This window comes from Podarcis liolepis (genome assembly GCF_965112155.1).
Source record: "Podarcis liolepis genome assembly, chromosome: 1".
Classification (NCBI taxonomy): domain Eukaryota; kingdom Metazoa; phylum Chordata; class Lepidosauria; order Squamata; family Lacertidae; genus Podarcis; species Podarcis liolepis.
The window spans coordinates 35,672,470-35,689,994 of record NC_139554.1 but is presented as its reverse complement, the minus strand read 5'-3'; the positions used below and the strand labels follow the sequence as shown (position 1 = coordinate 35,689,994).

Below are 17,525 nucleotides of genomic sequence, written 5' to 3'. Positions count from 1 at the left end.
AGGGGCGGAGGAATAAGGAAAACAAAAGGGTTCCTTGCCACTCTTGCAGGAACGACAGATATTCTGCTTTGGAGTTGAATTTGCACAAACTAAATAAACACATAATGCCACTCAGCCGTATTGCTGGTGGGGGTATGGTGTTGTCCATAGGTGTCACGAGCAAGGATTCACAATGTAACACTGGGGGAATGCTTCATTGCTGTGCAAACAGGAGGAACGAAACTACATGACCCAGCATGCAGCGAATCCAAGAACCCAGCTTCCATCAAGGGTTTTTTTCTTTTTGCGATCGGGGTGGTAGGGAGACTGTAATCCCAAGCTACTCAAACAGGCAACTGGGAATCAGTAGTAAAAGCCCTAGATGATTTTATGGCTATAGCCACAACTTAAAAGTTGCATTCTTCCTTTCAATGGAAACCTGACAACTATATCTTGATGTAGGGAGATTTTGATTAAGACAGAGCCCTGTTGGATCAGACCAAAGACACATCTAGTCCAGCATACTGTTCTGATAGTGACCAACCAGACGCCTATGGGAAGTCTGCAGGCAAGAGAGCACTCTCCCTATTTTTCAGTTTTCAGGAATTAGTATTCAAAGGAACACTGCTTCTGACCGTGGAGGTATACCATGGTCATCATTGATAGCTCTATTCTCCATGAATTGGTCTAATATTTTAAAACTGCCAAAATTGGTGGCCATCACTTAATCTCATTGGAGTGAAGCCATAGTGCTTCTTTGAAGTAGTATTTTCTTAGTTCTGTCTTGAATGTTTCAACTTTCACCTTCATAGGATGGCCCCAGGTTCTAGTATTAGAATCATGCATAATTTTAAACACCTTTATTAAGTCTATTACTTAGGAGTCTTCGGTGAGGTGCTTTATCAAAAGCTTTTTGAAAGTCTTAAGTACAGTATACAGTATCAATGGGCTCACTCCTATCTATAGAACTCTAAAAATGATGCAGAGCTTTTCCTTGCAGAAGCCATGCTAGTTCTGCTTTAGCATGACTTGTTCTTTGATATGCCTGGTAACTCTATAATTATGCTTTACATATTTGTTTCTTGGAACAGATGTTAAGATACCTGGATTGTAATTTCCTACATCCTCTTTTTAAAAAAGAGTTAAATTATACACTCTTCAGTCCTCTGGTGTGGAGGCTGATATAGGAGACAAGTTACATATTTTTGTTAGAAGATCAGCAGTTTCACATTTGAGTTCTTTAAGGTGAATGCCATTCAGACATGGTGATTTGTAAGTTTGTAATTTAACATTAAGGCCAGGAACATGTATATTGTCACCACCCTTGGCCTCAGTTCTTCGGATTCCATTCCTATAAAAAGTTAGTTGACGCACAGAGATCTGTCCTCCATCTTCTGCTGTGAGGACTGTTGCAAAGAATTCATTCAGCTTCTCTGCAGAGAATTAAGCATTAAGAGTTGATGCAGTTGGGTTTGTTAGGGATGGGACTTGCATGTGTGCCCTTGTCTATTGATACAGAGTTTGCATGCCTGAACGTGGCTGTTGTTTCATTTGAAAACTGAATGTTTGAAATACCCAGCAGCTCAAATATGGGTCATTCATCTTAAAATAAAAGAGTAGCTTCTGATTAAGCTATCCGGTTAAATATTGTAGTGCTTGATTCAGAGGAAGTTAGTCACGTTTTAGTTTTATTAAAATCAATGGGACAAGTTAGTTATAACAAACTTAAACACCATTGATTTCTGTGAGACTAAACCATGACCCAATTTAATCTGGGTCTAGCCATTCACATTCTCCCTGTTAAGCCAATAAAACTTTATTTAATACAAAGCAAAAATCATCAGCATATTTATAAATGCAAAATGCCTGTTTCCCAAACTGCATTTTTTGACACTAGAACTCTCCTATCAATCATGTTAATGCCTGAAAAAGTTAACATGGATCGGTCAGTATTTGTGGTCTGCTTGAATAAAACATACAGTAATGTCTTAGTATGTAGATCTACATCTTGGGTTAAGAAGGAATCTGGTTAGTCTTCTTCACAGCTAACATTGCTGCTGATATAATGATTAACTGTGGTTAAGCTTGGTAGGGAAAAATTGTTCTTCAGAAGAGTAGGATAAGTGAAACAGCATGCAGTTCTGCAGTTTCCTCCCAATTGCTTAGGCTTCATTAAGCATCATATTTGCAATAGCTGTATAACTGAGTCCTTCTACCTGGTTGCTAACTTATACCTAGGAATTATTTAGTGGCATCTAAGGTTTTTTAATAAAAAAATCAGTGTTGGTGAACAATTAATGTCACTCTGATTGATAAATTCTAAGAAATTATTCCCTATTTTACTCAGTAAGTAATGCATAGGAGGAAGATGGTTAGTGAAGTATGTGTTCATTTCAACATTTTATATTCTTGGCTTCTTTCTAGCATGGTTGCCACAGGGCCACTTAAATACTGGCTCCTTGCTGCTGCTTTGCTCCTTCCCTTGTGCAGCTGGCGAAACAAACCAAGAAAGTTGGCTTGCAAATCTTCTTTAGAAGCCATTAACCATAATTCCTGCTACTCATGTAACAGGAAGCTCTAGTTCAGTGTTTCCCAACCGGTGTTCCGCGGCACACGAGTGTGCCGTGAGACATCGGCTGGTGTGCCGCGAGATGCCTGGAGGGAGGCGGGCAAGTCGGGCGGCGAGAGGCGGGGCGGCGGCGGCGAGGAGAGGCCGCGCCTCCTGCTGCTGCCTGGCGCTCCTCCTCGCAGCCGGCAGTGCTGCCTGGGCGCCTCCGCGCGACTCTGCCTCGCTGGGTTTGGTCTCCCAGCAGAGACGGGTCACACGCGCCCCTCCCTCCCTCCCTCAGCCTGCGCGGAGGGAGAGCCAGAGAGAGGCATCGCTCCTGCGCTCCGAGGCGGATTGAGCGCAGCTGAGAGGAGCTGCCGAGGGAAAAAACTTTCACTTTTGTGCGTCCCTCCCGGCGTGACGCTGCGCGCTGACGTCACGGGGCGGGGCTTTAATGGTGGTGTGCCGCGAGATTTTTCTTCAGTAAACAGGTGTGCCGTTGCCCAAAAACGTTTGGGAAACACTGCTCTAGTTAACTCTGGCCTCCTAGTCTGCTTTGCAGCTTGTGTGAAGAGAAAAGCTGCAGCAAAGGGGCAGGTAGCAGGGCTTTGATTGTGTGAGTGCAGCTTTAATGTTCAAGTTTTTCACTTGCTCATGGTGGTCTTTGCATGGATTTGCATTTATGGGTGGAATTCAGTGTCACACTCTTCCAGCCTTTCTGCCTATGCAAGCAACATCACAGCTTTCCAGATGGAAGCATCCTACTCTCCTCCCCTTGCATGCAGTTCTCGGGGTTCTGACCTCCCCCGAGGAACTGGGCAATTAGTATTCATATATCACACTTCTTTTCTTGTGAAGGTGATGTTGCCCTAAGTTTTATATGGTCAGTTTAAAATATGGCTAGAGTTTGGTTAGAAAACAATTTTTGCATCAGCTATCATATTCAGATAATTGTTGCAACTCTCATCAACTTGCAGTATATCATAAGGAAAGGGGGGAATTTTTAATTAGTGACTGAATTATCTATGACAATTAATTTCTTTAGATTTCTACAGGTCACCTTGGAGGGAGGACTCAGTAACTTTTTTTCAGAAGGATTCAATCAATAAAGGCTCCTAAGGAAACTGGCCTTTGGAAAGCCTTTGACCTGTTTTCAGTGGATGCTGCTTCCTTGCTAACTATGATTGTGCTCATATGCCCATCCTATATGCTTAATACACATTACTAACAACTGAGACTTATTTTAGAGACTTTGAATGTGAGGAGTTGGGAATTTAACAAGTGGCTTCTGTAAAACTCCATTGGCAACCAAGACGACAAATTCTAGTGTAGCATCTCCTGTTAATGAGCAAAGTGACATTCTCACCAAACTAGCTAAGTTACAGTCCAGGTTGATCCAAATACAACAGCATGGGCAACAAAATGTTGATGAAACAATTGATAATCAAGCCTTTCGCCCATAAACTGTTTCTCCAAAATGTATGGTTAAAAAGAGGGCTACCAGAGGAACTTTTAAGTGTATGGATGCAGAGCTGCAAACTCAACCCCCCTTGGGATATGATAAGGTGAGGGACAATCCTGCCCTAAATCATGTGGATGAATCTTGCACCACTTTCACTAGGTTTCAGGTATCGGATGATTCTGCCTCCCACTTGTTGTTGTTTAGTCGTGTCCGACTCTTCGTTACCCCATGGACCAGAGCACGCTAGGCACTGCAATCCTATAAAACAGCCCACAATGTTTGGTAGCCCCTTCCCAAATTTACAGATGAGGCAGATCAGGGGGTTACAGGGAGAAGAAGAGGTGGGGAAAGGTCAGTTTCATGACCTTGCCCTTCTGCTCGCATAACATTAGATACACTCATATGGGTTTAAAAGCTAGTGACATTAGTAACTGGTATTTTGATAACACCTTTTCATCTAGTCCAGATGAAGTAATTGTTCTAATCTGATGTCTGAGGTCACTGTTGAACTGGATTTGGGTGAATACAGTGGTGCCCCGCAAGACGAATGCCTCGCAAGACGGAAAACTCGCTAGACGAAAGAGTTTTCCGTTTTGGAGGTGCTTCGCAAAACGAATTTCCTATGGGCTTGCTTCGCAAGACGACAATGTCTTGTGAGTTCCTGCTGGTTTTTTTCCTCCCCCCCCCTTTATCTAAGCCGCTAAGCCGCTTATCAGCTGATCCGATCAGCAGATAAGCCGCTAAAAGCCGCTAATAGCGCTAATCCGCTAATCCTTCAATGGGCTTGCTTCGCAAGACAAAAAAACCGCTAGACGAAGAGAATCAGAACGGATTCTTTTCGTCTTGCGAGGCACCACTGTAAACTGAAACTCAGTCCAGAGAAGTTGAATATATTGATGATGGGGAGGTCTGTTGACTCTGTAGTTGATGTCCTTTCTGGATTAGATAAACACTTGCTTTTAACAATCAGTTAAATATTTAGGAGTACTCCTAGATCAAGCTCTCTTATTGGATGCATAGCTGATTTGCAATTGTCACCCATGTCTTGCTAATGTTTATTGCAAGCCAACTTTCTTGGTTTGTTTCGCCAGCTGCACAAGGGAAGGAGCAAAGCAGCAGCGAGGAGCCAGTATTTAAGTGGCCCGTGTCAACCATGATAGAAAGAAGATTATTGCAATGTACTTGGGGTTGGGGTTGTTGAAAAGTATTCAAAAATTGCATTTTATCCAAAATAACCGCTACCTGCTGTTTTGGGAACATAAGAGAAGTGCTTGAATATCACTTCCAGTTGGTTTCTGTGCTGTTGAGAGTAAATAGAACCTTTGGTGGCAAATATCAGTCAGGAGCAGGGATAACTGGGCCCTGATTCAAATGATGACTGCTTTTCATTCAGAAAAAGCAGAATTGTTACCTATTTTAAAAGTGATTAGTTTATGGTTTAGACCACAGACTTTTTGTTCTGTATCCCTGTTGTGTATTCCTCACTCAAGATGCCCAGTCTTGGAGCTTTACTACCGACTTTACTCTCTTTTTCCTTATCTATGTCTGCTTTTTTCAAACATCATTCTACTGATTACTCATGCTGGAATATGCCATCCTTCATGACTTCTTTCTATTTCTGTACCTATATCTCACAAGAGAATAGTCTCCAACACATTTTCAGTACCAGTGTGCTGCTTGACATGTTGATTATATGCCTGTCTTTCTTGTCCCCAAAGCTGCTTTTACATGCTGTAATAGTGCCTCCTGAAGGACATGCTGTGGTGTTTTTTTGTTTTTTGCGAAAGTGCCCTCTTGTGGTCACAAGTAGTCTCATTGTCTGCACTGGTGAAAGCCACATTGTTTGAGATTTTTTGCTGCAGCAAAAAACCCCCCAAATGTTATAAAATAAATTGAAATCTAAACCAGCCAAGCATCTACATCATGGTTTAAATTATCACAAATGAGCCATGGTGAGTCTTAGAGTCACATTCCTTCTCCCTCTCTAGGCATAAGAGAAAAGAGCAAAAAATTCGGCTTTCATTCAGAATTGATTTCATCTAAAGTTTCCTGTTATGTATGAAATTACAGTTTATTTTAGCTGTACTTAGTCAAACCAAGATATCCGACTATTCTTTGCCACTACCGCCCCATCCTTAAACTTATGTTTTCTTGCGTATTTCAGCCTTATTACTAGTCTACAAAAGATTTTACACGCCTGCTTTTTACTCATAAGAGAAGCTGACAAAGGATGGACCAAGTGCTTCATCCCTCCTTTGCCAAATCCTTCTTATGAGTAAAAAACAGGCTAGAAAAACATTTTGAAGGTTAGAAACCCAGTAGGCTAGGAAATGAAACTCACTCCTTCACCAGCCCCATTTTTATGGGTGATAGACAGCACCTGGTTTGATAGTGTCTTGGGCAAGGTTCCCTAGTAGTTTCCCTAGAACATTCCCCTTACTATAAAGATTTATTGGGGTAGATGGGTACCAATGATGTGATGTCTGTGACCAGCACCTAGTGCTGGAGTAGAACAAGAGGGGGAGATGGAGCTTGCTCAGGACTTATCATACTAGGAAGAATGTAGGAGAGATGGAGATCATTATAGTTATTTATACATACATACATGTATATACCATCTTTTCTCCAAAGAGCTTATGTGGCACTGATATGACACTTTCCCTCCTTTCCTTTTTAACCTCCCAACAACCCTCTGAGGTAGGTTAGGCTGAGAAACAGCAGCTGGCCCAAAGTCACCCAGTGGGCTTCATGGTTGAGTGAGGATTTGAACCCTGATCTTCCAGGTTCTAGTCTAGCATTCTGACCACTACTCTACACTGATTCTCATTTCCTCATTATATTTTACATCCTCATTACCAGTCCGTTTTCACAGACTTCTGCTAGATTATTGCTCTCAGGTAAATCTTCTTTGACCCTCCTCCTGGCAGTCAAATGTGCACTCTTACTCTGGACTTCGCATTGGGTCCACTGCTGACTTTGCTGTTCAGCTTGTGGTGGAGAATCAAAGGCAGGATTTGGATGTGATTGGAGGGGTTGCCAGAAGCCCAGGAGAGATGTCCATAGTACTTGAAATTTTGGGCTCTCTTATGACTGTGGGGCTCATCCTAGTCCAGGCATAGGCAAACTCGGCCCTCCAGATGTTTTGGGACTACAATTCCCAACATCCCTGACCCCTGGTCCTGTTAGCTAGGGATGATGGGAGATGTAGTCCCAAAACATCTAGAGGGCAGAGTTTGCCTATGCCTGTCCTAGTCCCTAGCTGTGCTGGATTTCTCCATGGAGTTCCATGTTTCTTCTTCCAAGAAAGTCTCCCCTGGATCTTGGTTAGGCCCTGATGGGTGACCAATAGCATTGGCAAACAGCACAGGGGACTGGTGTTGGCAAGTAGCAAGGGCAGCCATTCTAACTACCTGATAATCCCTCAGGAGCCCAGCAGTAATTGTGAGGCAGATTCAGCTGGCACTCATTTCCTTATTCTCAGTTCTTCTGGGCCTTGTCCTTGAGATATAAAAAATAAGGACATGAGTTGCAGCTTTAGTTGTACCCTGTTCTGTAAATAGAACACTGTATGTGAGACAGCTGCCACTGACTACTTGAGTGTCAGTTCTTCTGATTAAGAATAAGGAAATTTGTGATGGTTGTGTGTCCCAGCTTGCTTCTTTACAGTACTGGATGTGAGGCAGATACATCTACTGCCTCTTCTTTATGCCCAGTGCCTCTGGGTTCTCCCCACAACATGTGTATAGAGGGCAAGGTCCAAACAAATTGAGAAATGAAAGGGAGTAGCAGCTGCATCACACTAGACTGGCCAAAGAGGATGCTTGCTAAAGGAGCAAATCATGTGTGATAGTTAAAGGATATTTGCATTTTTTATGTTACCAAGTTTGGGGTGGTATATATGGAGCATCCCTTAAGCTTTCAAGGTCAGAGGGTTAAGAAGAAAACTGCATATCACAACTGTGCCAGACTGGAATGCTTTCAGATATTCTGAGCAGATTAACCAACATAATCCAGATTGTGTGCTACAACAGGAGAGCAGGAATGAGTAAATTATGCCTTGCTGGAGGCTGAGGAATATGTTTCAGTAAAAACACTCCATTCTGCAGAGGAAGACAAAACAGTCCTCCGTGGTCACCAGGCCATCTGTCACGCAGGAAACTACATCTGTCCTTCCTCACTACAAATATGGCAATTAGTCTCTGAACCATGAAAACACAATATCAAGCAAGTTTCTCTAGGAAAAAAAGTATTTCAAATGTAGATTCAAGCAGAACAGTAACTGTTCTCCAAATATTTGTTTCAGAAGAAAAAAAGCCTTTGAGTACCCCAGTAGACAACTGCTGAGGCACTAGATTAAAATTAACCATGTATATCATTAATACAAAGGATAGTCTTGATTGCAAACTATTATTATGCCAGTGACTCAGTATATTTTAGGAGAGGAGAGAATGAACCAAAATGTGGGTCACATAAAGGCCCCAATCAAAAGAAGTTACATGTTTGTGCAGATGAGCACTGAGTACTCATTAGTGTATGTTTTCTGTGCAGTGGTTTATGCAGCCACAGAGGCAAGATGCTTTTTAAACTGAGCAATATTTTCCTGCCTTGGCAGTGGGAATTGCTGTGGTGAAATTAAAGAAAACTTGAGATACATATTGAATTCTTGACTCTAGCTTTATTGTATTGCAGGCAAAATATTTACAATTTAGGACATTGGTTTTGATGGGTGTATGCTCTCAGTCAATTAGAGACTTGCTCCAAGTTTTTGTTTATGGCATATATGCATAGGTACCGTATATTATTGGAGTCAGGTTGCCAAATTAAAACCCCAATTTGGTGTTTCAATCTTACGACTTATCTTTGCTTATGTCCACTATAAGTAATTAACACATGTACTAAATTAAACTTAAAAAACAGCAACTCCTTGGGTTGGATGCTGAGGTACCATGTGTGATCAGAAAAGTATTTCTACTTGTGCAGGGGGACTCTTGAATTCTGCTGATTCCCTTCCTTCCACTGCAGCATCCCATGTTCTGTCCAGAAGGTCCACTGATTCTTAAATTCAGATAGCTGTGAAACATGGGAGTCTACAACAGGGAAAGGATTGGAAGAGCTCTGCGTGTACTTTTCTGGATCCTATCGTATGTGGATACTCAGCATTTTTTTAAAAAAATTAAAAGTCACACATGAAGATTCTATTTTCAACATTTCTGTCCTGCTTTCCTACTTCTAAGGTCGCTCAAAGCTGCTAAGCATAGAGGGTTGGATTTAGGGTTGCTCTTTGCAAATGGAAGGGACCAGTAGCCCCCTCCCCTCAACATACTGGCACCACTCCTCACACTTTTCAGGAGTGGTTCAAAACCTTCCGGAGAAGATTTTCAGGAGATACAGAGGACTCTAGGGGGAAAGAGGAATATGCAAGGTGTACCTCCCATTCCTCACTCCAGTTGGAGTGCCGTGTGAATGGAATCTTGCTCATGGGAACTGGGGTCCATTGGACCCACTGATATATTAAGCAGTGCTTGGTTGTTCATTCATTCTCTTATCTATGGTGCATTATAATAAAATCAGCAGATAGAACAGATTGTTTGGGTATGGGTTTCCATAATTGATTCATGAATGATCAGTTTTAATAAAAGAATGAGCTAGTTGGCCCTCAGCAGGGTTAGTAAAAGTTGAATAGTGGCTCTCTTTGCAGCTGCCTTGGGGAGCAGTCACTGTCCTTCAGTCTCTCATTCAACCTTCAGTGCTATGGCTGTATTATAGGAATCTACATTGAGTAATGTTTTGAATGCTAAAACTTCTCAGATTTGTCCCTTTCTCTGTCACTAACAGTACCTATCCTCTGCTTAGAATAATTTCACCCCTTTTCTTGTCCCCTTTGTGTTCATTCTTTTGCATTTAGAGTGCAGTACAGCTGCATCAGAATGCAGAGGAGCCTGAATTTTAATTAGGAAGAAGCTTGGAATAGTTGTCAAGTGCCATTACATAGGTTCTGTGATTAGTAAGAGCAAGCAAACTTGGACAGTGGTCTACAGTACAATAGTTTTAAAAATTGCTGCTCTGTGCTATTATAAATACTTCCTTGTAATTGTTTTCAGTGATATGGAAAGGTAAAGGTAAAGGGATCCCTGACCATTAGGTCCAGTCGTGACCGACTCTGGGGTTTCGTGCTCATCTCACTCTATAGGCCGAGGGAGCCAGCGTTTGTCCTCAGACAGCTTCCAGGTCATGTGGCCAGCATGACTAAGCCGCTTCTGGTGAACCAGAGCAGCACACGGAAACGCCGTTTACCTTCCCACCAGAGCGGTCCCTATTTATCTACTTGCACTTTGACATGCTTTTGAACTGCTAGGTTGTCAGGAGCAGGGACCGAGCAACGGGAGCTCACCCCGTTGCGGGGATTCGAACCTCCGACCTTCTGATCAGCAAATCCTAGGCTCTGTGGTTTAACCCACAGCGCCACCTGCGTCCCTGTGATATGGAAAATATTTATTGCTAATTCATATAAGCATCCTATATATTAATTATTCTCTACATTGTATATTAGTTAACTTTTCTTTTTAAGGGTAGAGGAGCAGGAAAGAGAAAACATTTCTTGAGAACTATTTACAGAAAATTGTAATATCTTCTGAATTTATGGGGGAAAGGACTGACAATCTGATTATTACCTTAAATATAGTTTGGAGAAGCAATTCAATGAACAGTAGAGCTTCTCAAATGTCATTGTTGACAAGGGGCCCCTGTGTAAACACACGTTGTGGATTGTGCCAGTATGTGGAAACAGTTACCACTTAGATGAATATACACACTGAGGTATTGGATATCATTATCAATATTAGCATCTTCATTCCATAAACATCAGAATCTTTTCATAATCTGTTATTTATGGAGTCAGTTATGTGAGGTCTTGCAGAGGCACATGGGGATGGGAGTAGAATGGCAGTAGGTGGGCTGAGGTGTTAACAAGGTTTATGGTATCACCATCTCCACCCAGAGTTCCCCCAACCTTGTGTCCGCGTTTTCCTGCCCTGTCTGCGTTTCCCTGCCCTGTTAATGTAGCACCACTGCTAGGAGGTTATCACTGCAACTCCATTCCCCTCACACACTTCCTGTGGAGGTTTATACTTTGATCGAATGATGTCATTGGTCATCATACTGTTTATTTGGTAACACTTGGAAGTTAGATTTATTAAATGTTTGTAATTATTCATATATTCCCCAGGTTTCTGTTTGAAGTGTATTTTTTTAAAAAATAATAATTTTATTTTGCTAACTTTCTGCCTTTTGAAACCTCATTGTTTGGAAAGGAGAGAAAAATCACCCATGCTGAAACATATGCGTTTTAAACATATTTTAGGTTCCGTTTCTAAATGCCGTTAATTAGAAATAAGTTCAGTTGAAATCAGTGCAATATTGCAGTAGAAAGAGCTTTGTGTGTTGAAACTGTCTGCATTCATTCTGCTTTATGTGACTATCTTCCCAGACAAGTTTATAGTGGATGGTTAGCTTTACATTGGTTATCTAATTATTGGAGGATAGGGTTCATGTTATTATTGTATAAGCATTATAAGTGCACTGATGAGTATTGACTGCTCTTTCTGAGCAGCAGAATCCTACTTGGACCCCAGTACACTGGACCACATATAATTGCATGTATGTTTCCTTGAATTGCCTTTGTTTGATCAGGGATCTTAACTGGTAGCAAGTGCCATTGATGTTGATGGAACATGTTCTTTATGTAAATGTGCTTAAAATAAGAGCACTAAATGCATGTAAGGTGCATTTAAGTGTGGACATGTGAGCTACATACCCATTTTTATATATCTAACTTGGTTAAAAGCATCAGGTGTGTGTGTTTGAATTTATTGAAACATTGAAAGTAGACCTATAGGTAACTGTAATTAACAGAGTGTTTCTTCTTTCCCTTTCAGAAATATGCACCACTTGATCTGAACATATAAGTTTATTGCAAGCATGAGAATCCAAGAAGAACTGAAAATACCTTTAAAAAATTGGAGATAAATTTTTAGTGTGTAGAAGCACTTTTAAGAATGAACACTACAGCTGGTTGTGTTGGTAACTACAGAAGGATGAGAAGAACACTATGATGGCAAAGAACAAAGAGCCTCGTCCCCCTTCCTATGCTATTAGTGTGATTGGACTTTCGGGGACTGAAAAGGATAAGGGGAACTGTGGAGTTGGGAAATCGTGTTTGTGCAATAGATTTGTGCGTTCAAAAGCAGATGAATATTACCCCGAACATACCTCTGTGCTTAGCACAATTGACTTTGGTGGACGAGTTGTTAATAATGATCACTTTTTGTACTGGGGTGACGTAATACAATGTGGAGAGGATGGAATAGATTGCAAGATTCATGTTATTGAACAGACTGAGTTCATTGATGATCAGACTTTTCTGCCTCATCGGAGTACGAACTTACAACCATATATAAAGCGTGCAGCTGCAACCAAATTGCAGTCAGCAGAAAAACTTATGTATATTTGCACAGATCAGCTTGGATTGGAGCAAGACTTTGAGCAAAAGCAAATGCCTGAAGGGAAGCTAAACATTGATGGATTTTTATTATGCATTGATGTAAGTCAAGGATGCAATAGGAAGTTTGATGACCAACTTAAATTTGTGAATAACCTCTATGTTCAGCTTTCAAAATCTAAAAAGCCTATAATAATAGCAGCAACTAAATGTGATGAATGTGTGGAACACTATTTACGAGAGGTTCAGGCATTTGCTTCAAATAAGAAGAACCTTCTGGTAGTAGAAACATCAGCAAGATTCAATGTCAATGTTGAGACGTGTTTTACTGCACTGGTACAAATGATGGATAAAACCCGGGGTAAGCCTAAAATAATTCCCTATCTGGATGCCTATAAAACACAGAGGCAACTTGTTGTGACTTCAACGGATAAATTTGAGAAACTTGTTCAGACTGTGAGAGACTATCATGCCACTTGGAAAACGGTTAGTAATAAACTGAAAAATCACCCAGATTATGAAGAATACATTAATTTAGAGGGAACAAAAAAGGCCAAAAATACATTTTCAAAACACATAGAGCAGCTTAAGCAAGAGCATATAAGAAAAAGAAGAGATGAATACATCAATACATTACCAAGAGCTTTTAACACACTTCTGTCAAATCTTGAAGAGATTGAGCATTTGAGCTGGTCTGAAGCTTTGAAATTAATGGAAAAAAGGCCAGATTTCCAACTATGTTTTGTGGTGCTGGAGAAAACACCCTGGGATGAAACTGATCACATAGATAAAGTGAATGACAGGAGAATTCCATTTGACCTTTTGAGCACGCTAGAAGCGGAAAAAGTCTATCAAAACCACGTGCAGCATCTAATATCAGAAAAAAGGAGAGTTGAAATGAAGGAGAAGTTCAAAAAAACACTTGAAAAAATACAGTTCATTTCTCCTGGGCAACCCTGGGAAGAAGTTATGTGTTTTGTAATGGAGGATGAAGCTTTTAAATATATTACAGAGGCAGATAGTAGAGAAGTATATAGTAGACATCAACGGGAAATTGTTGAAAAAGCCAAAGAGGAATTTCAGGAAATGCTTTTTGAGCATTCAGAACTGTTTTATGACCTGGATTTGAATGCAACACCTAGTTCTGATAAAATGAGTGAAATTCATGCAGTTCTGAGTGAAGAGCCTAGATACAAAGCTTTACAGAAACTTGCACCTGATAGAGAATCTCTTCTATTAAAACACATAGGGTTTGTGTATCATCCCACTAAAGAAACCTGTCTCAGTGGCCAAAACTGTATGGACATTAAAGTAGAACAGTTGCTTGCCAGAAGTCTCTTGCAATTGGACCACGGCCGCTTAAATTTGTATCACGATAGTGCCAATATTGATAAAGTTAATATTTTCATTTTGGGTAAAGATGGTCTGGCGCAAGAGCTGGCAAATGAGATTCGGACTCAATCCACGGATGACGAGTATGCCTTAGATGGAAAGATATATGAACTTGATCTTAGGCCAGTTGATGCAAAGTCACCTTATCTTCTAAGTCACTTATGGGCTTCTGCCTTCAAACCACATGGATGTTTCTGTGTGTTTAATTCAATTGAATCACTCGCTTTTATTGGAGAGTCGATCACTAAAATCAGGACCGAAGCATCTCAGATAAGAAGAGACAAATATATGGCCAGTCTTCCATTTACATTAATACTGGCTAATCAAAGAGACAGTGCTAGCAAGCACTTGCCGATTCTGAGACACCAAGGACAGCAATTGGCAAACAAGTTGCAGTGTCCTTTTATAGATGTGCCTGCTGGTACTTACCCACGCAAATTTAATGAGGCTCAAATAAAACAAGCTTTGCGGGGAGTTTTGGAAGCAGTTAAACACAATTTTGATGTTGTAAGTCCCGCTCCTACAATTAAAGACCTTTCGGAAGCTGATTTGAGAATTGTCATGTGTGCCATGTGTGGAGATCCATTCAGTATAGATCTTATTCTTTCACCCTTTCTTGACTCTCATTCCTGTAGTGCTGCTCAGGCTGGCCAGAATAATTCCCTCATGCTGGATAAAATTATAGGTGAAAAACGGAGGCGAATACAGATAACAATATTATCATATCATTCTTCAATCGGTGTAAGAAAAGATGAACTTGTTCATGGGTATATACTAGTTTACTCTGCTAAACGGAAGGCATCTATGGGAATGCTTCGAGCATTTCTTTCAGAAGTACAAGATACGATTCCTGTCCAATTGGTGGCTGTTACTGATAGTCAGGCAGACTTTTTTGAGATTGAGGCTATCAAAGAATTAATGACGGAAGGTGAACATATAGCTACTGAGATTACAGCTAAATTTACAGCTCTGTATTCTTTGTCTCAATATCATCGTCAGACTGAGGTTTTCACCTTGTTCTTTAGTGATGTTTTAGAGAAGAAAAACATGATTGAAAATTCTTATATGTCTGATAGTACAAGAGAGGCAACACATACAAGTGAGGATGTTTTCCTGCATTCTCCCAGAGGAGGTGCTCTTACGTACAATTACTATCCGGATTCAGAAGATGATACTGAAGCCCCACCTCCTTACAGCCCTATGGGGGATGATGTACAGCTTATCCCAAAAGATCGATTCGATTTGGAAGGTAATGAATACCCTGTTCATAGCACACCACTTAACTGTCACGATCATGAACGCAACCATAAAGTGCCTCCTCCAATAAAGCCAAAACCAGTTGCACTCAAGCCCAATGTGAAAAAACTAGATCCAAACCTGTTAAAAACTATTGAGGCAGGTATTGGCAAACCAAGAAAAACTAGAACAACTCTGGCACCATCTGATGATCTAGATCAATCTGATAATTATGCAGAACCTATAGACACCATTTTCAAGCACAGAGGTGTTACTGATGATATCTACGCAATTCCAGATGATAGTCAGAATCGCATGATTAAAATTCGAAACTCATTTACTATAAATAATACCCAAGGAGATGAAGAAAATGGATTTCCTGACAGAATGTCAAAGACCCACGGTGAAAGAAGACCTTCAAAATACAAATACAAATCTAAAACACTGTTCATCAAAGCCAAATCTTATTATAGGAGAGCACATTCAGATGCAAGTGATGATGAAGCTTTTACAACATCTAAAACTAAAAGAAAAGGAAGACATCGTGGCAGTGAAGAAGATCCCCTTCTGTCCCCAGTGGAAACATGGAAAGGTGGCATTGATAACCCTGCTATTACATCAGATCAAGAGTTGGATGACAAAAAGATGAAGAAGAAAACTCAGAAAGTAAAAGAAGACAAAAAAGTAAGACATTTTTTAAACTAACTTTTTTTATTTTAACTATGCATTAAGTTCTTTTTGGAGTTGTGCAAGTTGGCCTTATCAAATGTTGATTGCATTGTCTGGCTGAGAAAAGGCCCCAAGGAAAATTGGATGGAGGGATCTTGCATCAAAGGGACACAAGATTCCTCAGTCTGATTTGGGGTGATTTCCCTTCTCTTCCTTGGATGATTCAGAGCTCTTTGTTTGGTAGGTCCCCTTGATGCCTGAAGAAGCTTTTCAGAGGTATAAAGGGGAGTGGGGAGGAGGGATAGATTGTTTCAGCTCATGCAGTTTTGATTACAACCCAATGCCTTTGTTTCATATCGCAGAATCTTTCTAGGAATGTCAGCTATATTTCTGGTTAGATTTGACAAATTTATATAGAAGGCGATTCAGACTGGCATATTTTAGTGACTAGGATAATGTTACTCCTATTGGTGAATGCACTGCTGTTGTTGGGCTCAGGTTTTTGATTTGTTTTTTAATTAGAAAGTGGCATGTATTCAGTGCACAGCAGGTTTAGCATAGTCAGTGCTTTATTACTGGCCATTGTAAAGATAATAAATATGTAGCGTTTCAGATGTCAGTGAGGTCAACATTTGAAATAACTGTTTTGTGAACTTTGTGTGCTGAATGTGGAAAGGGTGGGAGGAGAAATTGTTCCCTTCAAATTGTAATACAGTTATTTGTGAATTATCAGCTATTGCTTTATGGTCTTGTGCTGTGTTAGATCAGATCTAGTCCAGTGTTGCGTTGTCCTGGCAGTGGCCAGCTGTGAGTCTTATACATAACCAGGATACAGTGTTGTTATATAGATGTATATTGTCATTGGGCATAGTAGGTTGTTGTGCAATCTTTGGGCAATCAACTTGTGAAACTCTTCTGTGATTGCACTTTTGGAAAGAGTGTTGTATGCAAAAGAGTACTGTGCAGGGAGGAACCCCTGCATCAAAACCTGCCTATGACACTATTTAGCTTTCTCTTCAGATAATTATTTGACACAGGCAGTTGAAGAACTTTACTGAATAAAAGTGTGCATTGCAGATAAAACGTTTTGCCAGCTTTCTACATGTTTTAGTAGCTTGTATGGTTAGTTTTGAAAAGATATTGGCCCTGAAGGACTTTCGTGGGGATTAGTTCTGGTTTTTCTAATATTTCCTGTGCACGGAGAAGCAGTTTAAAAAAGATTAAATATTGTTTAGGGTAATAATTCTAAAAGTATATATAGTGCAGGCAAACTGTCAGATTTTAGAATTGCTTTATAGAATTGCTATGTCTTGGTACTGATTATATCTTTATATAAAAGAAGTTATTTGGGCAAAGTTTTATGGGCATCATTGATAGAGTAGGAGATACTAGAAGGACATCTGTATAAAATACTGAGTAAGCAAGAAATTAACCTTTACAGCTGTTACACTACTTGCAGAAATTGCTTCAGCTCAAGCAGTGGAAAAAGCAGCCACTGGTTATTGGCTGCCTAAGAAATGGAGTCAACCTGGTGTATTACTACTCCTTGTAAACTTTCACATTTTAAAAAGCCAATGTGAGCTGGTGAATAGCATGTTGGTCTAAATGCAAGGCATCATTTATTAACCTCAGGTCTGTGCAATGGATATAGTGTTGGCTTGCTTTACAGTATTATTATAGAGAACTCAGGAAATTTTGTAAATAGTTTTTTGCTCTAAAATAGCTATCATTGTGGTTAACTA

The 17,525-nt window shown here is 40.4% G+C and overlaps 1 protein-coding gene across 2 annotated transcripts in view; it reads left to right on the top strand.

Annotated features, from left to right (window-relative positions):
• ARHGAP5 (Rho GTPase activating protein 5) overlaps positions 1 to 17,525 on the top strand; it is a 39,673-nt gene that overhangs the window by 6,494 nt on the left and 15,654 nt on the right. For both annotated transcript variants that reach the window (XM_083506090.1, XM_083506089.1), the window contains exon 2: positions 11,924 to 15,798. In XM_083506090.1, coding sequence (XP_083362216.1) covers positions 12,097 to 15,798 — 3,702 coding nt within the window. In that variant the 5' untranslated portion in view covers positions 11,924 to 12,096. The remainder of the gene's footprint in view (positions 1 to 11,923; positions 15,799 to 17,525) is intronic.